The 20,177-nt window shown below is 47.4% G+C and overlaps 1 protein-coding gene and 1 non-coding gene across 3 annotated transcripts; one reads left to right on the plus strand and one right to left on the minus strand.

Moving 5' to 3' along the window:
* Positions 1-137: 137 nt before the first annotated feature.
* Positions 138-19,817, minus strand: Fxr2 (FMR1 autosomal homolog 2). 2 transcript variants are annotated; one of them, XM_063241704.1, is made up of 17 exons: positions 19,773-19,817; positions 11,376-11,428; positions 10,959-11,052; positions 9,990-10,061; positions 9,733-9,881; positions 9,228-9,321; positions 8,484-8,600; positions 4,639-4,809; positions 4,159-4,237; positions 2,870-2,979; positions 2,602-2,688; positions 2,125-2,344; positions 1,783-1,980; positions 1,482-1,682; positions 1,303-1,398; positions 1,070-1,170; positions 138-827 (listed from the first exon to the last, which is right to left on the minus strand). In XM_063241704.1, the coding sequence occupies exons 1-17, from the start codon at positions 19,800-19,802 to the stop codon at positions 732-734; spliced, it is 1,968 nt and encodes a 655-aa protein (XP_063097774.1). In that variant the 5' UTR covers positions 19,803-19,817; the 3' UTR covers positions 138-731. The 2 variants fall into 2 exon arrangements, with proteins under 2 accessions (XP_063097774.1, XP_003466298.1); XM_003466250.5 differs by lacking the exon at positions 19,773-19,817 and adding an exon at positions 19,025-19,467.
* Positions 5,334-5,440, plus strand: LOC111755739 (U6 spliceosomal RNA). The gene has a single exon (XR_002790303.1). It is a non-coding gene; the product is annotated as a U6 spliceosomal RNA (small nuclear RNA).
* Positions 19,818-20,177: the final 360 nt, after the last annotated feature.

Genomic DNA, 20,177 nt, shown 5'->3' on the forward strand with positions numbered 1-20,177 from the left:
GCAGGGGCGGACAGGGGTGCCCGGCCGGGAAGTCAGCAGTGACCCTGCAGACCTGAGAGCAGCCTAGCCTGGGGGACAGCGGGCCGGGGTTAGGTTACCAAGGGTCAGCTAGGGACAGGAAGGCAGGGAACCACAGGACCATTTGGGTTTTTTTATTCTCCTTTTAAATACTGTACAGTGAAAAATAAATACGCCTTCTCATCCACCAGACAAGGTTGGCCCCCTCCCCTGGGGGACCTTGTCACCCCTTCATACACACCCCTGGTTCTACTCCAAAACCTTCCCCATGCCTCCCACCCACAGATACCCTCACTATCCCCGTCTTCCACAGTGATGAGGCCCCAGAAACAGGGGGTACAGGATGGGAGGAGGGATAGCAGGGGGCCCCCTGAACTGTCAAATCTGGGCGGGTCAAGGAGCACCCCCACCCACCCACCAGCAGGTGGCAGGCGAGGGTGTTCAGAGGTTGGGGCATTAGAGGATAAAGGCACATCCAGTCTGATGAGGAAGGGGAGGCTCCCCTCACCCTGGGGAGGGTGGACAAGAGAGAAGGGGCTATGACCCTGTTACACACCCCTCCACGACTCCTGGAGGTTGGGGGGACCCAAGCTGCTGTGCCACCCCCCTCCCCCCTAGATAAGAGCAGCTCCAGCGCAGGTCAGTTGGGCCCTGAGGCCCATGGTGGTGGGCAGCAAGCGAGATGGAGAAGGGAGGGATGCAGGTTGGAGGTTTTATGAAACCCCATTCACCAAACTACCCAACTCCAGGGGGGCAGACAGCTCCCCATTTTCCGAGAGGCCCTTGGGAAGCTTGCTGACAGAGTCACCCTAGGAGGAAGTGGGGAGGAAAGGGCAGTCAGTGGGAGTCCAGGGGCAGCGGTCCCCGACCCGGCCCTGTGCTCCGGGAGCTCCCCTCCTGTCTCCTCCGGGCACTCTCACCGTGGGCCACTCTCCTGGCTAAATTCCACATGACCTGGCCACTCTGGCAAGTCGGTAGGAGATTTTTCTAGAGATCTGCTTCTGCCTCTTGCCCCAGGATAAGAAACAGGAGTGGTGTAAAACTTGCCTACCTTGGGTCCTGAAAGGGGGTCCTCTGAGGGTTTAGCACGTTCCAGGGGGGGCCGCTGGCGGCTCTGAGACTCTGCTCTCGAGATGTAGTCAGCCACGGTCACTGGGGGAGCAAGGGAGACTGAGAAGGAGCTCAGTGATCTGGCCCACTCCCACTAAACCCAAGCTGTGGCTGCCAAGAGCAGGACAAAGTCCATCTGTGCCAGGAGGCTTCTGGTGGGCAGAGCTGGCTGACCTGGCTGCCGGTCTCCACTGATGGACCCATCAGTCCGGTTGCCACGGTTGCGGCGTCGGCGGCTTCGATTACGACGCTGGGGTCTGGACTCCTCTTCTGTGGGAGACAGAGAACGGTCACATATTCACTGTGGCATCCCTCAGTCCTCTCTCCACTCTCCGGCCTAGCTACACCCTCACCCAGGCCGTTCTCTGTCAGGCTGGGCCCATCAGATTCCAGGCCTCCATCCATGATAGTTCTGTCTTCATCAGTGCGACGGCGGCGGGAGCGGCGGCGCCTGGCACTGGCTGGAGGGGGCTCCCCAGGCTCGGCGTCCACAGGGGGCTCTGGCTCAGATGTGTCCAGCAGGCTGTAGGGATTGCTGTCTGGGTCCTTGAGCACTGGCCAAGGAAAGAGAGGCAGGAGGTAGGCGGCGCACAGCCCTTCCTGCAGCTGGCTCGTGTCGTGCCCCAGCCGCCCGTCCATCCGTGCGTCCAGTACCTGAGCTAATAGATGAGGAGTTGTATCTGGAGGCGGGCCGGGTGGTGGGCGGGGGTCCCCTGCCCCGGCCCCCAGCCAGCCGCCTCCGGTTTTCTTCTCCCCGGGCTGGGGGGTCCCGGTCCCCAGGCCCCGCTCTGCTGGGCTCCTCTCTCTTCTCTGATTCCGTCTCGGAGGCCGTGGACGGGTCTGAGCTGGGGCCTGCAGAAACAGGGGTCTGTTCAGGGCCCCAGGCCCCATCCACCCTGGAGCAGAGAAGTGTTCTTCCTCACAAGCTGCTGCCAGTCGCCTGCCACCTCCTCCCTCGCAAGGCTCTCGAGTCCCAGGCGCCCCCACGAGCCTCACCGTAGGCAGGACCACTGGTCCTGCGGCCGCGGCCACGGCCTCCGTAGCTGCCCCCGTAGGTTCGCGTGGCGTGCAGGGAGGAGGAGGAGCTCTCGTCCGTGGCATAGCCAGTCTTATCGCTGCCACCACCCCGTCCGCTCCCCGGAGCCCGGAAGCCCAGGCCGATCTGCCGAAGCTGTTCATCAATCTGCAGCCTCTCCAAGCGCAGCTGCTCCACCTCCTGGTGGGGAGGAGAATGGAGACCCGCACGGGCAGTAAGGTCAGGGACTGTCACCTTCCTTCATGCTTCTACACAGCTAAGCTCTCAGAAACGCAAGAAGGGAAAGAAGAGCTGAACAAGGACAACACAGGGGTCTGATCTCAGACAGAATTTCCACCCGAGGTCCCTGCGCCACGGGGACAAACGGGGCACCCCTGTCCTGAAGTTGCCCACATGCTGCACCTGGCTGCTTCCCTCCTGACCCTCAGCAGAGCTACCTGGAGATAGGACAGGTGATACTCCAGCAGTGCCTGGGCATTGCTGATGTTCTCTCGGGTGCCAACAAATATGAAGGGAACCATTCCCTGGGGAACAGGGGGAAAAGATAGATGAGAAATGTTAGCGCCACCTGGGCTCCCAGGCGAGCCCACCCAACAGGATCAAAAGCAGCACGGACAACAGCTGTGCTTCATCCTGGGCGCCCCAGACTTCAGAGACCCACCCTGCCATCTGTGGAAAGCCACCGTAGACCTGGTCACCCCGTACCTCTTCCCTGGGGTTCTTCTTGTCATTATCACCTTCCACACGCACCCTCACCACACCAGATTTATCCACAATCTCCTGGATGACTTTCCCGTTCTTTCCGATCACTTTGCCTGAATGAGTAAAGGAGAAATTAGGCCTTTTTAAAAAATTGTTTTTAAAGAAATATGAGTAAAACAGTAAGACAGTCTTCTAGATGTATCACCATTTTCTTTTTTTGAGACAAGGTCTTGCTATATAGTTTAGGCTGGCCTTGAACTCACTTGGTAGCCCAGACTAGCCTGGAACTCATGGCGATCCTCCTGCCTCAGCCTCCTGAGTGCTGGTATAACAGGTGTGCACCACCACATCCAGCACCATTTTCTGTATGTTTTCAATTTAATTCCTTTTATAAACCAGGCATGGGAGCACATACCTATAATCCCAGCACTTGGGAGGCTGAGGCAAGAGGATCCCCACAAGTTTGAGGTCAGTTTGGGCTACAAAGTGAGTTCAAGGCCAGCCTGAACTGCATAGTGAAATCCTGTCTTAATTAAAAAAAACAATAGATTCCGTTTCTAGGTTTTTGCTCAGTTTTCGCAAAATAAACCATTACAATCTGCCATCTGAGTATGAGGCAAGCCCAACCCTCCTCAGCTTCTGAGAGCAGAGGACACTGGACATATTCTGGGTGTCGTAGCCACAGACTACAGTCTCATACTCTGCACGAGTTTTCCCTTTATTATTATGAACCTCATGGGATGATCTGTTCTGTAACTGTGAAACTGAAGCCCACAGGGAAGCGCCAACCCCAGCTGAAAACGCAGAATCACTTTCGAGACTCTCACATTCTCCCCACCCAATTTTTTTCAGCGCTGGGGACTCAACTGAGGGCCTTTGCACTGAGCTGCAGCCCCGTACTATTTTTTGGAACAGGGTCTTGCTAAGCCACTACACTGCCCAATCTGAGCTCGAGTTCTTCTTCTTCTTTTTTTTTGTCTTTTTTGTTTTTATCAGTACCGGGGATCGAACTCACGACTGCCTGCTTGCAAGGCAGGTGCTTATGCCGCTGAACTAAATCCCCAGCCCCTGAGCTCGAGTTCTTAATGCTTCTGCCTCAGCCTCAGCCTCCCAGTGTGCTGGACTTACCAGCATGTCCATCTGTGTGTGTGTGTGATGGCATATCACTGTTACCCAACCGCTCAAACTCCTGATTCAACTGACCCTCCTGCCTCTGCTTCCTGAGTAGAGGGGACTACAGATGTGCCCCTGCACCCAGCTCTATTCTCTTCCATACACACACCCCAACTCACCAACCAGGTTCCTGGGCACTTGCACAGAGTCCTCAGAAAACTCTAGATAGCTTCGGGCCTGTCGGCATGCCTCAGGGGTCTATGAGGAAGTGGGGAGGTGTTACTGAAATATAAGAATTAAAAAATCTCCCCCTCTCTAGGTCATTCTCTGAATTTGGGGAAACGGGATGCTGCCACCTAAGTAAAGAAGGAGGTCATCATAACACAGGTTTGTGGGGCAGGAAAGTGGTTCAATGTAAGTGTTTGCCAGGATTTAGCTCAGTGGCATGAGTGCCTGCCTGGTAAGGGTGAGGTCTTGAGTTCAATGCCTGGTACCCTCCCCCACCCCCAAAGTGCTTGCCTAGAGCTCATATAGCTCAAGGCCTTGGCTTCAAGCTTCAGAACCACATACACACAAATATAAACCAAAACCACTCCGGTCTGCTTTCCACCCTTTTCCCACCATCCACTCAGAGACCCGGATGACAGATCTCTCCCTACCTCCCCATAGATGCGGAAAGTGCAGGTCTCTTCACCCAACTCAATAGCGGTCACCCCAGGTACTTTTCGAGCCTGCTGGATGTTGGCACCGTGAGTCCCAATTGCCAAACCCATCAGGTCCTCTCGCACTGTGAATTCCTCCTGGAATGCTGCTGCCAACTGCTTGCTTGTCTAGAAGGAAAAGGCATTGTAGGGTTATGGTGGTAGAATCTCAGAGCCCGTGTCCCAGGTACCTGACCCTCTGTGTGACTCGGTGAGGACAGAGACAGGATGAAAACACATGGAAGAAAGCCAGAAGCACCCTGGAGAGTGCTGAGCACTAAGACCTAGTAGAAAATCTCAGGAACTTTTAAATATTAATGTCTTGAGGAAGGGAAAGTAGTGCAATCAGGGCAGCGTTTCGGCTGGGATACACAAAGTTCTGCATTTGGTTTTCAAAGGATCTGGTTATATGATTCTGAACAAAAATGTGTGCATTCTGCTAACCTTACATCTGACCCACCTCATGCTCAAGATGAGAAAGAGGGCTGTGAAAGGGTGGGATGGTGGATGTGTGGCACATGCCTGTAATCCCAGCACTCAGGAAGCTGAGGCAGGAGGATCCCTGTGAGTTCCAAGCCAGCCTGGGCCACACAGTGAGTCCAGGGCCAGCCTGAATACACAGTAAGACCCTGTTTCAAAAAACCAAAACAAAAGTGCTTGCTCTGGCACCACTTCTACTAAAACTGGAAGGGCACAAAGAAGCTTAGCGTGACCCCTGGGCAAGGGTGACCCGCATGTTAGTGAATTGTTCTGTATTTAAAAAAAAAGAAAGGGTGGTACTTTCCCAAAGTACCTGCAATACAAAGAACTCTTCCTGTCTTAACCATACAAGCATCAGTTTTCCCCAAAACAAATCCAACAAGCTTAATAAAATACAAAGGGTTAAGAAAAGCAGAAAGTGGTCCCATGAACTGCAACAGTTATATTTCATTTCTCAACCAGTGCTTAAAGGGGTCCCTGGATTGAAGAGAAGGTTCTAGAAAAACAACAAAAATTTAGGGAAGTATGAGTCTTAGGCAAGATAAGCTATGTAGGAAAGATATCTAAGGCTGGAAAACAGAACTGACTTAATGTTCAAGATCACTAAGTGCAAGGGGGAGTAATATCTATAATTTTTTTTTTTTGTCTTTTTCGTTTTTATCGGTACCAGGGATCGAACTCACGACTGCCTGCTTGCAAGGCAGGCGCTTATGCTGCTGAGCTAAATCCCCAGCCCTGTAATATCTATAATTTAGAGATCTCCTCTGGCGAAGATAAGGAAGGCTTTTATCTTATTTAACCGGGCTGAAGACAGGGCCTTCCCAACTGAGCTACATCCCAAGACCTGTATTTTTTATTCTGAGAGAGTCTTGTTAAGTCATTAAACTGTCCATGCTAGGTCAAATTTGCATCCTGTAGCCTCAACCTCCAAAAGTGCTAGGATTATAAAACTCACCACACCCAGCTGGCTATTATTTTTTTAAATTGCCTTGAAGATATGTTTCAGTGATAGAGACTATACTTGGCATACACGGGGATTTGGGTTTAATCTCCAGCACAAAAATAAAATGCTTTAGCTGGGTGTGGTGCTACATGCCTGTAATCCCAGCACCAGGCAGGCTGAGGCAGGAGGATAGCTGCAAGTTTGAGGCCTGCCTGAACCACACAGTGAGACCCTGTCTCAAAAAGCCAAACCAAACAAGAGATCAAAACAACTAACATTTATGTAAAATTTATACATTTATAAAATCTTGAGATGGAGCTCTTGCTATGTTGTCCAGGTTGAAACTCCTGGGGCTCAAGTGATTTTTCTGCCTCAGTCTCCCAAGTAGCTCAGTGTAGACAGTATTTTAAAATTATTTTTAGAAAAAGAATTAACAGCAACAAAAAAGCAAGATTTTTCCATCCCTCCCTCTGTTACTGGGAACTGAACCTAGGGCCACTGCACTGAACTACATTCCCAGCCTTTTGTTTTTATTCTGAGACAAAATCTCACAATCACTCAAATGTACAAGGCTAGGCATAAAATTACTTTTTAAATTTTTTTTGTCTTTTTGAGACAGAGTTTACCTATGCAGTCCAGCCTGGCCTTGAACTTACTTTGTAGCCCAGGCTGGCATTAAACTCATAGTGCTCCTCCTGCCTCAGACTCCCAAGTGCTGGGATTACAGGTATGCACCATGACACCCGGCTAGGCATGAGCTTTCAATTCTCCTGACTCAGCTTCCCAGAATGCTGAGATTGCAAGTACATATCACCATGCTTAACTGAAGATTTCTTAAAAACAAGGACATGTCCCTATTTCTAAGATACTGGCTCTATGACTTAGCTTATCTGGTACACTCTACCACACAGAAACAACACAGCTAAGTTCTGAGGGAGCTGAACACTATCATTTGTCATCAGGAAACTTACCTCACCAGGAATTGGAGCAATGATCATCTGGGGTAACAATGAATTTTTACCTACCACTCCCCTGAGTAGCAAACCTAAAAAGTGAAAGAGTACCATGATCCAGAACCTGCCCAGGCTCGTAGAAAAGCCTCTCTAGAGATTAAGTTCACTTGATAAATGGAAAGCAGTGTCCAGACAGACAGACAGACACAAATACACCTAGACAAACGCACACAGACACACATATCCTCTAATCTCATTTAGAATGGTGTTAATGCCTTGGAAAAGAGAAACTGACAACTGTTATGATAACAGAACTCAAAAACTTCGGAGGGCTGGAGGTGTGACTCACTAGTAGAGCTCTTACCTATCATGCACAAGGCCTTGGGTTCAGCCCCTAGCACCCCTAAAAGCAAAAACAAATCAAACTTGTAGAAATACTCTAGTCTAACTACCTCATTAGATGAAGACAAAGTTCACTGATAAAATCATGAGATAAAATGATTTGCCAAGACAATTATTTATCTAAGATTTAAGATTCCAAATCCAGCACTTTTTGAAACGTACAGTCTCATACAGAGCACACAAAGGGATCTGAATAGAGCTAATTTGGGGGCACTGCTGGAGGTCAGAGCCACAGCCCTTTCCAAGTTTTAGTTTTTAAGTGTTTCGGGTTTTGTGAGTCTTACCATGCAGATCAGTCTGTCTGTACTCACAAACTGGCCTTGAAGTCACGATCCCCCCGCCTCAGCCTCCAGCACTGGGGTTACAGACATGCATCATCATGCCTACCTTCTTTTTTTTTTCTGTCCTCTGAACTCGAAGTGATCCTGCCCCAACCACACCTGGTTCCTTTCCCATTTTTAGATAGACTGTATTTCAAGAAAAATCTCACTTGAGCTAGTTGTGGTGGTCCACATCTGTTATCCCAGCACTCTGGGAGGCTGAGGTGGTAGGAGTGCAAGTTTGAAACCAGCATGTACAATTGAGACCCTACTTCACAATAAAAAAAAATTTTTTTTTTTTGTGCTGGGGATTGAATACATGACCTTGCACTTGCCAGGCAGGCGCTTATGCCACTAAGCTGAATCCCCAGCCCAAAATTAAAAAAATTTTAAATGGATTGGAACATAGCTCAGTGCAAAGACCCTGGGTTCATTCCCCAGTTCTCACCCATCCTCCTCAAAAAAAGAAACATTTCACATGACCAAAAGGTCCTCTACTTAATAGTTTAAAAAATAACTGTACCATTAACAAAATGGAGAACTGCTATCTTGAGGAGTTTTGAGATAAAAAGAGCCAATCCTGGCCGAATGCCCCAGAAAGCCTTACACTTTTTGTTCTGTACACACAAGAGCATGAATAAAGGATGGGGCAGGAAGGAAGGAGGACAAGACCATTCAGCGGGAGGAGTTGGAGCCAAAACTGACTTCGAGGTGTTTCGTAGCTTCTTCATTGCGGGACATGAGGAGCAGTTTGGTACGGAGGCTTCGAAAATGCATATCACCCAGCAGAGATGCTCGCTTCACAGGGGCTTCTGTAGTTGACTAGAAATAAACAGGAAAGTCGTTAAAACTGACTGCACACACACTAGGTGAGAGCTAGGCCCTGGAAATCAGAATGTGTGAGCTCCCGGAAAAGCTAAGAAATGAACGAGGAACTGGGCGTGGTGGCATACACCTGTGATGCCACCATTCTGGGAGGCTAATGCAGGAAGAGCCCAAGTTTTTGTTTTTAAAGAAAGGTTCTCACTGTAATTCAGGTTGGCCTTGAAATCACAGTGATCCTCCTGCCTTAACCTCTGGAGTGCTGGGGTGACAGGTGTGTGCCACAACACCCAGTATAGATAGTATATTTTTAAAAAGTCAAATATCCAAAAGAATATCAACCCAGATTGCAAAATGATTACCAGGTTTAAAAACAGAAAGTTGTTCAATTCCCAAAATGGCAGGGACAAAAACAAAAACAAAAGAACAAAACAAAACAAAAGGATCATACATGAGGAAAGCTAAGAAAGGCAGGGCTACCTGGGCCTCTAGGGGTCACAGCCTCAAAGTCCTCGCTGACAAATAACATGTATGCACAATGTAGCTCACTTTCTACAAAAAGTTTAAAAGGAGAAAAAGAAAAACTGTTGAAAGGCCATATATAAAACCCAGACAGAATAAACTCACCAGAATGAAGAGCTCACTGTTTGTGATGTTAAGAAAGATACAGTTGGCTCCCAAAGCCTTCTTGAACTCTTTATGGACATTTTCATTCGAGCAGCTGCAGGGAAGAATAAATGTTCAGAAGGCAGAGGGCAGTGATAAGCTTAGGAGAAAGAACAGGACAGAGAAAACAAGAAAGCAAGAACACAATTAGCGAACAGGGATGGGAAACAGAGGCGCTGAGGGCGTGACATGTACGAGGAGCTCCACAGGAGCTGGGTGTGCTGGCACACACCTACGATCCAAACCATTCAGGACACTGTGGCATCAAGATCGCAAGTGCAAGGTCACCTGGGACAATTTAGCAAGATCCATGAAGAAAAAAAAGAAAGCCCTCAAAGGGCCAGGAAACAACAGAGAACACTGAGGAGTAGGAGTGGGGCCTGGAAGAAAACCAGACGAGACTAGGACTGCAGGAGCCCGAGCCCTAGCCCTAGCCCTAACCCTCCCTCACCTCCCCAGCACTCACGCCTCTCTTAGGTCCTCGGGCACAGCCATGGTGACCTTGAAGAAGCTGCCTTTGGTTGCAAGGGGATTGGGATTTACAGGCCGAAGTCGCTCCAAGGTGACAATTTCATTGTAGGTGGCATCACAAGCAGCATATTCAATGACATAGAACTAGGAAAAGGGAAAAAAGTTGTGGATGACCCCACCATTTATCTCCAACCTTTCCATGAATAAAACACTAGTATCCGAAATTCTCCAAAGATGTCCACAGTCACTCACATCTCCCTTCATCATCCGCACCCGGGCCAGCCACCAGCCGCAAGGCTCCTGTTCATTGGCTCGGGAGTAGACCTAAGACAAGTTGGAAATGAAAGAGAAAGTGAAGACAATCCAAAAACATCAAGAATGGAATAAGCACCAGGTAGCGCACCACAGGGTAGAATGTCAGCTTTTGGGAGCTGTGGCACAACTGCCAGAAGCTCAAGGCCAGCCTGGGTTACACAGGGACTCAAGGGCAGCCTCAATCACACGGCATGAACCACCACACCTGGCCTCACACCTTTTCAAAGCTTCATTTTGAGACAGGGTCTAAATTGCTAAATTGCATAGGGTTGAGCTCACATTTACAGTCCTGAGTTTGGGGATTATAGATAGGCACTACCATGCCTAGCTGGATTTTACTTTTTATTATTTTTAATTTGAGAGACAGGGTCTTCCTATGTTGCCTAGAACTCCTGAACAAGCGATTTGCTTTCCTTACCCTCCCAAGTCACTACACAGCCACAGGCTACCACACCCAAGGGCAGTAGGAAGAAAAGGGAAGCCCCTGACACTGCCAACGCCCGAGAGTCGGGCTGTTCAGACCCATAGAAGGGGAACTGCTGCACTCTACTTCCCCACAGACCACTAGCTCGGACATGGTGGCTCAGCTAGGGAAGGGAGCATGAACCAAGCAGAGTACAGCCTCGGAGCCTTGCAAGAATAGATCCTGCAAGGAATGTGGTGCATGGCTGCAAAAAAAAAAAAAAAAGACTAGCAGGCTAAGGGTTTAGCTCAGCATCACAAGTGCCTGCCTGGCAAGTGCAAGGCTTTAAGTTCGATCCCCAGCATCAGAAACAAATAAATAAAATAAAGGACTGGCAATGTAGCTCAGTGTGAAGGCCCTGGTTCAGTCTCCAGTACACACACACACACACACACACACACACACACACACACAAGCAGACTGCCCAAACCCACAGCCCTTACCTCCACCTCGTCCCCTTCTGTGATCTCCTTATTGTAGTCAGCTGGAGGCGGAAGTCGAACGTCCCCAAAAGGGATCTGCCTTTCACTCTGCCAGCTGCAGAACAGACAGTAACACGAAAGCCCTTGGGACTGCAGTGGCCACCATTCCTCTAAGCTATGACTGCCTCAGCTGGGCACTTTCCATTTTCCTTACTGGTCAGAGGCTACACTCAGCCCACTCCACGGAGAAGCTCCCTCTCCGTTACACACCGCCATCCTCACCAAATTCTCCGCTCTTCCTCTCCTGGGGTCTCTGTAGACACCCACCCAACCCTCAGCTCTTCTTCACCCACTACACGCCTCATGGGACTCAGCTCCCCTCTTCTCTACTCTCCTTCTAGGACGAGTGTGCTGGATTCTCTACGCCCAAGGTCTTACTTGTTTTCAAAGAAGATGGTGACAGAGTCTTCATGGACATCCTTCACAAAGCCCTGCAATGGATTTGAGAAAAAAGTAACACACGTGAACTGACACTTCACTGTCACCTGGGGGAAAGGGTGGTGGGAAGTCTGTTTTCTCGTTGTTGTAGCTGGAGTCAGGGTCTTGCTATATAGTTCAGGCCAGGCCAGCCTTGAGCTCACAACGGTCCTCCTGTCTCAGCATCCTGAGTACTAGGATTGCAGGTATGTGCCTGTAATCCCAGGATTGCCACACCTTGCTTGGGAACCAAACTGCCATTTTACATGAGGACACAGCAGTTTGATGACAGGCAGGGCCGTACTGAACAAAGAACACAACATGTGAGGCAGAGAAAAGGAATGAGCTCAGCCACAAGGAAATTCAGCATGCTGGTCCCTCAAAACGCTAAAAACCAGAAATTCCATTTAACCCGGCCATTCTCCTTCTAGGTATCGTCCCCAAAAAGTCAAAGGCTTCGTGTCACACTGCTACTTGCAGACCCATGTTTATAGTGGCACAACTCATAATTAGCTAAAAATACACAGGAAGCAATCTATGTGTCCGTCTACAGATGGATAAGGAAAATCTGCTATTTACACAAGTGGAGTAATATTCTGCTATGAAAAAGGATAAACTGAGTTATTTCTAGAAAAATACTAAGTGAAACAAATCCGACTCAAGCTTAAATATCACTTGCCTTCTCTTATATGAGAAACTAAAATATAAAGAACAAAATGTAAAATAAGAAACATCTTTTATAAATAGGAAGGGGACCCAAGAGATGGAGGGAGTGAGGAGGTGACCAGAGGAAGGGGAGGTAAAAAGAATTAAAATGTGTTATGTACATGTGTCAGTGGCCCATAATAAATGTAATCATTATATGCAGCTAACATGTACTAACAAAAGCACTTTTAAAAAGAGGAAAAAGAAATGATACTGGCTTGGAAAGATACGCAGCGAAAATCCAGAAACAAAACAGGATGAGAATTAAATAGACAGAGATGACAGCCACACAGGAATAGCCTGCAAACTGGGGGTCCACTCTGGGCCAGAGGCCTCTATCTCCTGTTGTGCTGAGCTGCCTGCCAAAGTTCAATTAAAATACCAGCAACATTCAGCAAGGCTAAGAATATCCCATGAGACAGTGTGAAGGCTATCCTGGAACACCTACAGGACACTAGGATCCGCCTATCTGCCGAGAGAGAAAGGTCTAGCTCCCCAGTACAGCAAGAGATCTGAGCAGACTTGGGGTGCTGATGCTGGGGCCCCTGGAAAATAATGTAAAATACAGATGAAAAGAACTTAAAAGATGCCAGATTTTTAAGTGCTAAATGAATGCTGAATTTAAAAAAAAAAGCACCTATGAAAGATCCCAACCTTGGCTCATGACAAGGTCCTTCCTCCACCTCCCATTTGTGCGTCCTCACTGAGGACACCCTACTTGCTCCAGCCTACACTCTAATTTTTCTATCCTCTCTTCCTATTTTTTTCTTTTCCTTCTTTCTTTCTTTCGTGTGTGTGTGTGTGTTTGAGACAGTCTCACTACGCAGTGCAGGCCAGCCTTGGGCTCATGTTGTGGCCCATGTGGTCTCGAACTTGCATTGATCCTCCTGCCTCAGTCTCCCGAGTACTGTGATTACAAGAGTGCGCCACCATGCCCAGCTTCTCTACCTATTTTTCACACACTGAACTTTGTGAAAAAAAGTTCAGTTTAAGGGGCTGGGGATTTAGCTCAGCGGCATAAGCACCTGCCTTGCAAGCAGGCGGTCGTGAGTTCGATCCCCGGTACCGATAAAAAACAAAAAAAAAAGTTCAGTTTATAAATTTACTCTTTTATGAATTATGTTTGCTTCATACACAAGAAATCTCTCTAATCCAAGATCACAAAGGTTTTCTACTATGTTTTTTCTAGAAGTTTTATAACATCTTACATTTAGGTCCATAATCCATTTTTTACTTAAATTTTACACACGGTATGTGGTAATTATCAAAGTGTAATTTTTACCTTTGGATATCCAGTTGTTCTGTTGATAAGACTATTTCTGATAGACTGTCTTTTCACTTTTGCAGAAATCAAAAGGTGTAAATTAATGTAAAATAACAGCAACTCAGTGGTGAGGGTACTTTCTATTTTTGATAGTCCTTTAGTAGGTAGTTCAAGCTGGCCTCAAACTTGCAGTGATCGTCTCCTGCCTCAGGTCTGGAGTGCAGGGATTATAAGTATGGGCCACCACACACAGTGGGCTTTTGGGTCAGAAATACTATCTTAATTGTGCTAATAGTTTCAATTTTATACATGTATGTCAAACTTAACAACTGCGCATTTTAAATATTTGTATTTGGGGTTCAAGCCCAGCCTGGGCAACTTAGCAAGACCCTGTCTCAAAATTTAAAAAAGACTTGGGATGTTGCTCAATGTGAAGGCCCTGGGATCAGTCTTCAATAACACACCCACACACACCCCACTAAGTATTTTAGGTCAATTTTACATCCTATAATGCAAAGATATTTTTAAAAATTAGGGGTTTTGCCTAAGGTTGAAATTCAGTGATACAGTATACACTCACTATGCATAAAGTCCTAGATTCAATCACCAGCACACCCTCCTCCCAAAATTAGAGGTTTCAAAAGTTTAAGGATGACACCAGGCATGGTGCTGCACAACTGTAATCCCAGCACTCGGGAGGCTGAGGCAGCAGGATCACTGAGAGTTCAAGCCCAGCCTGGGCTACATAGTGAGTTGAAGGCCACCCTAAAAGATAAAACACCCTGTCTCGAAATAAATTAATTAATAAAATAAACAAACAAAAAGTCTAGGGAAGAACCAGGCATGGGGGCATAGTAGCAAACACTTACAATTACAGAACTCAGAAGGCTGAGCCAGGAGGGTCACCAAGAGTCCGAAGCCTTCTTAGGATACATAGAGCATTCAAGGCCAGCCTGAACTACATAGTGAGACCCTTATTTATAATCAATCAATAAAGGGCAAAAAAAAGTCTAAGGACAAAAGCTGAGGCTAGTAAAGATTAAAAATGCCCCGGAGAATGCACAGCTCCTACCTCACAGAACTGGTCAATCATAAACACATTACAGTTTTCACTTAAGGTAAGACAATCTGAAACTGACTCTCACCCTTGTGTAGCCATCTTTCCCTTTTTAGTGCTAAGGCCTCGTTACAGAGCTCCAGGCCTTTCTTAGAGCCTTACTACTGTCCATGGCATACAATCCTCCACTTCTTGCCCTTTTCTTAACTGTGCTTTATCTTTTCATGACATTCTCTTGCCCAAAAGTATTGACCCCTGTTCATTCATAACCAATACCCACTGCTTCTAGTCTACCCAAGTCAGTCTATGGGGTACATTCACTCTGTCTGGGTCACTCTTCCCTTTCAACTTCTCTTCTTAAGGACCTTCCTCCCTCTTCCCACAACCACTAACATGTCATTTCCCCCCTTTTTATTTTCAGTGGCTGGGATTGAAAGGCAAGGCCTTGCACATGCCAAGGATGCATTCTACCACTGAGCTACACCCCAAGTCCTCTATCTTTTATGAGGGTCTATGTAGATTGTTATAATCACCTCAAACTAGTCTCTTCAGTTATTATTTGCCCATCTCCAGATCTTAGCAAATTAGCAAGATAGCATTATCTATTCTTTTGTGTATGTTACCTATTTTTAAGACATTTTTAGGGATGAGCCAATGTAAGTGGAAAATACAGAAGAGGAACCACCTGCTTGCCTCGTTCCTGAAGAGTTCCATTCCTGGAAATATTTATACATAAAGGCTTTACCTATAGGTTTTCTGTAATGCTCCTCCATCATGTTGGGTTGCCCCAGAATGAGCAGCAATGACTGTTTTACCCTGGTTTTTCCAACAGCCATGGCTTCCAAGGCAGAAATGTTAAGCTCATAATGGAGTCATCCTCAGACTGCTCAAGCAGTTCAACCAATGTTACTCACTCTTATGTCTCAAGGACCTTTTTCTTTCAAATATTCTCTCTCTACTTCATATTCCCGTCCTGACTCTGAAACTTAATTCCATTCATTCACCACAGATACTAGTTTTTTGTTTTTTTTTTTTTTTAATCGGTACCGGGGATTGAACTCACAACCACGTGCTTGCAAAGTAGGCGCTTAGGCCGCTGAGCTAAACCCCCAGCCCTGATACTAGCTTTTTTTTTTCTTCAAAGATACCAGTGATCAGAAATCAGTTCTGGGGACTGGGGATTTAGCTCAGTGGCATAAGCGTCTGTCTGCCTTGCAAGCAGGCAGTTGTGAGTTCGATCCCTGGTACCAATAAAAAGGAAAAAGACCAAAAAAAAAAAAAAAAAAATCACTGGAAAAATAAATAGATATCTAAGTTATGCAGTTTATGCTCACTGGAAAAATAAATAGGTAAAGACAAGAGCAAGTGAGTGGAATCTGTTAGAAGGAGATTTAGATCTAGAAGATGACTCAGTGCTCATAGCATATTCTGGCTTTGACTTCTGGGACCTAGGATCAGGACAATAGAGGAAGAGATCTCAAGGTTTTAGGTACTTTTATTTACCCAAATTAAAAGGTATGAAATTGGTTTCCACCTTCACCCTGTCTTGTGGTCTTGAGCTCTCAAGAGAGGGAACTCTAGAAGAAAAACAGGAAGAATCTAAGTAGAAACTACACACTTCAGTTGATGCCTCAATTCTTAAGGAATTCTTAAGGAATGAAGAGAGCTGAGGAGTTGCTTAGCATGTGGAAAGACACGAGTTTAATCCTCAGTGTCACAAAAACACAACCGAAAAAAAGGATGAGAATTAGATATCCAGGCAAGGTCTAGAAAGTAAGATGGCTGTGCACTGCAAGGTAAACAAGTATTTCATTTGGGAGAGTACAACTTAAATAAAAATGACAATCCCTTCTGCCAAAAGAGGAAAGATATGGGACATTTACAAAGTAACTTAAATTCTATGCTTGATATCTATCCTGAAAGAAAAATCAAAACAGAAACCAATTTTGAGAGAAGAGTAAGAGATCTCCCCAAATTTGTAGTGCTAGAAGCAATGTAAACACTGACCCACACCAAAATTTGCTGAGTCATGAATATTAAAACAGTTGCAAGGTCAGAATGGGTAAGTATCTACATGACACTGACAGCTCAAGTGTGAATTTAGTTTTTTTTTTTAAATTTAGCTTTTAACTCAGTCATGGAGTAGAAAGTGCTAGTGGCTAGAACACGAAATCCACAACTCCTGGCTTTACGCTCAACTTCAAACTCTGCTATCTAAATTAAACTCCATAATTCATTCAAACCTATCACTGCCATAGCTCCACGGAGAAAAGGGGAAGATTCAGACATACTTTCTGTTGGACACTCATATGTAGAAAAGGAAATATATCCCTTGCTAGCTATCTCATACAGTAATTTGAATTGGATACCAATCTTTGCCAGTTATTCAAGGTTCTCTTGCCTCCTAAACAAAAGCAAGCATATCTTAATATCACTGTCAATTTAAGAATCACTTTTTGAGGGCTGAGCAACGGGCTCTGTGGAAAGGCCCTGGGTTTAGCCCAAGTAATGTGGGAAAAATAAGAAATCCTTCTTGGAACTCAGAATTCAGGGGTGAAGGAGATTTAGCTCAGCGGCATAAGCGCCTGCCTGGCAAGTGTGAGGTCATGAGTTCGATCCCCGATACCACCCCAAAAAAGAATTCAGGGGTGAAAAGAATCCAGATGAAGGACAAAGTAATGGGGAAACATAACTAAAATCTTATGGGAAGATCATTCCAAAGCTAAAAGCAAGTTCGGGGATAAGAATGAGAGACAAATGTGCTCTGTCAGAACCAGAAAAGAATTAGAGAATTTTTGCCAAAGAAAACAGAAATGTTTGTTGAAGGCATGCTAGAATAAAAAGTCCCAGGAGTTAGGAAAGTATGCAGAAAATGATAAGATCAGTCGGGAGCTTCCTTCAGACTTGATTTAGTCAAGTCTTCTAGAAGCAGCAATCTTTGCAAAATACAGGAATACCAAAATATCACAATAAAATCCAAAAATTTAAATCAAAAGGCTAAGGCAAGACAGATATGGGTACCCATAGGTACTGAATACACAGAAACCTGATATAGGTATTTACAGTGGACAAAACATAAGCACAACTGACTTATCACTGGGGAACCCCATCTACTCCAAGGGCAAATACAAGATCCTTTCTGGCTGCAGTAGATATGATTTAATAGAGGAACTAGAAAAAAACCGTATCTAAGGGCAGAAAACATAGAAAAGTTTCCTGTGAGGGAAAAGACCTGACAGGAACTGAAGGAAAGTGGGCTCCTCTTAAACCTGATTATATGAGACAGTATGAACAGCTTCACCAGCTGCTCAGGGGAAATACATGAAATCAGAAAATTATCTCTTGGATAATTCCAGGAATAAAGCCCAAAAGAGATCAATGGATGAAAGGAAGGATGGGGGAAGAAGGCATGAGAAAGAGAAATAAAAAGACTTCAGATGTGTTATGCACACATACCAACTCCCCATGATGGATGTAATCATTATGTACTGCAAACATGCTAATAACAAAAAGATACAAAGAGGTTCAGAATACCATCAGTTACACAAAAACTTCCTGGAGGCAGAAAGGTCTCTTGCTCTGCCTAGTGGGAAAGAATGTCCTAGAGAATGGATTCAGAGCACATAAAAGGGCAGAGTAACAGGAGTTCTATGGAACCAAATCCTGGGCAAGAGAAGCTGAAACAAGTGAGAGTGGATGATAAGAGCCCTCTGCTCCTTCCAAAAAAGCCTGTCAGACTTGGCACAGGGAGAGTTAGTCAGGTCTTCTAGAAGCAGCAATCTTTGCAAAATATAAGGAATCCTGACAAGAACCCCTTTTAGAGACCATGAATACGAAGCTTACGCTTCTCCACATAAAAGAACTATAAAATCATTTGTATGTATTTGACGTTAAAGTGAGATACCAAATATAAACTCATTATTGAGTAGAAAGGCAGACCAGTAGCCTTCGATGAAGGTGTGATGGGGTGACAGGCTTGTGACAAGGATCCACTTTATGCCTGGCTGAGAGGCAATCTGACTGATACTACCTGAGGCCAAAGACGTCAAATGTCATAAATGGACTGTTTCTTCTTGGGCTGGAAACAGAAATACAAGGTGAAAATGGGGTGAGTGTCCCAAAGCCAGAAGGCAGAGTCCTCCCTGAGGAAGATTAAAGGATCTAATATGGGACAGAAGACCTTCCCAAGGGGGTCAGGAAGGAGAAAATAATTTTCCGTGTTCTGGGATTGCAGAGAAGATGTGATTAAGGACTAAGATAGGTCTTCCAGTAGGATACAGGAAAAGGCAATTAGAAGGTGGGAAAAGAGTCCTGGAGGGCAGGGAGTGCTGATTCAGGCACAATAATCCCCTAATGTTTATTCCCTCGGTTTTGGGGCAAAAGGAAATGTATCAGAGGGACCAAAAATAAAGAGAAAAGAGGGTTGGGTCCAGGGGTACCCCTGGGGACTGTGGGAAGTAGCATGAGCGAAGGTTCTAAGGGTCAAGACTCAGTCCTAGAAGCTCGATCCCGCCTCCCTCCGCTCCCCAGCTAGTCTGGGGGAGGGGGCCCACGCGGGTGGCCCCAGTCGGCGCGCCGCCTCACCTTGTAGAAGGCCCCGTTGGAGCCACGCACCTCGACGGGCAGTCCCGGCTCCACATCCCCCCCGGAGGCCAGGCCGCCCATGGCGCCGCCACCGCCTCCGACGGCGGCGGCTGCAGCAGCAGCACTCTGAGTGCGGACCGGGCCGGGCCCCCGGCGTCTTCCCGGAGGAGGAGCCGGAGGGGGAGCCGCGGGGGGCGGAAGCCGGGCCGGCCCCACGGCGGCCCTGCCACAGCCAACGAGCAGGGGGCCAGGGCCGGGCCGCTCCCCGTCCGCCGCTGCCGCCTTGGTTTCCGCCACTGTGAGGGAAACGGCTGCCGCCGCCGCCGCCGCCGCCTTCGTCACCTCAGCTTCCGCCCGCCGCCGCCCCTGCTGCTGCCTCAGTCCCGGAACCCGCCGGTGCCGCTGCCGCTCCACGGCCTCCACCTCCCCCTGCCGCCGCCACCGCCACCGCCGCCTACTGCGCAGGCGCACCGGGCACTCGCCCGCCGTGCGCGGGGCCTGAAGGCCACGGCGCAGGCGTCAAAGCTGGCGACCTGGCTCGCGCTCACCCGCGCATCAGGGATTCCACACTCCCTTCCACTCTCTCACGCCCCCTCCCGGTCGCTTCTTCGCGCTTGCGCAGAACATAACGAACGCTCTTTCTTCGCCATCCCACCACTCCACCGCCCCTATCGCCTGCTTACCCCGCCCCATAACACTGAGAATTTGCCAATCATAGTGAGGGAAGGGCCCCCTCCCTCCCTCTTACGGATTGGCTTTCGGCCGCGGCCACACCCATTCATCATCTTCACCCCCAACGAGACTTGAGCAAGTTAGGGGTGGGCATGCGCCTGACTGACTGCTTGGTCACTTTCCCCACCTTTGTCTTTCTTGGTGCGCAAGCTCCAAAGGGAAAAGGAGGCGTCGCAAGGCATAAGGTATCTTGTGCGCACGCGCCAGGATTTGTCTTCCGCCCGCAGGTGTTGACTCGTAAACGTCTCTAGCTCAGTGCTGTGCAAGGTTCAGCAGTCGCTGTTCGGAGCTTGAAGTGATTGTGGTGTAATGTAAGCATGACTTCAAGGCCATTCCGAAAGGAAGCTGCAACAAGCTTCGATATATAAGTGCTGAGGAAATTCAAAATAAGACAAATTGTAATGCAGTACAGATAATACTG

This window comes from Cavia porcellus, unplaced genomic scaffold (genome assembly GCF_034190915.1).
Source record: "Cavia porcellus strain 051 isolate PalLab524CR breed Dunkin Hartley unplaced genomic scaffold, mCavPor4.1 scaffold_32, whole genome shotgun sequence".
In the NCBI taxonomy this organism is placed as follows: domain Eukaryota; kingdom Metazoa; phylum Chordata; class Mammalia; order Rodentia; family Caviidae; genus Cavia; species Cavia porcellus.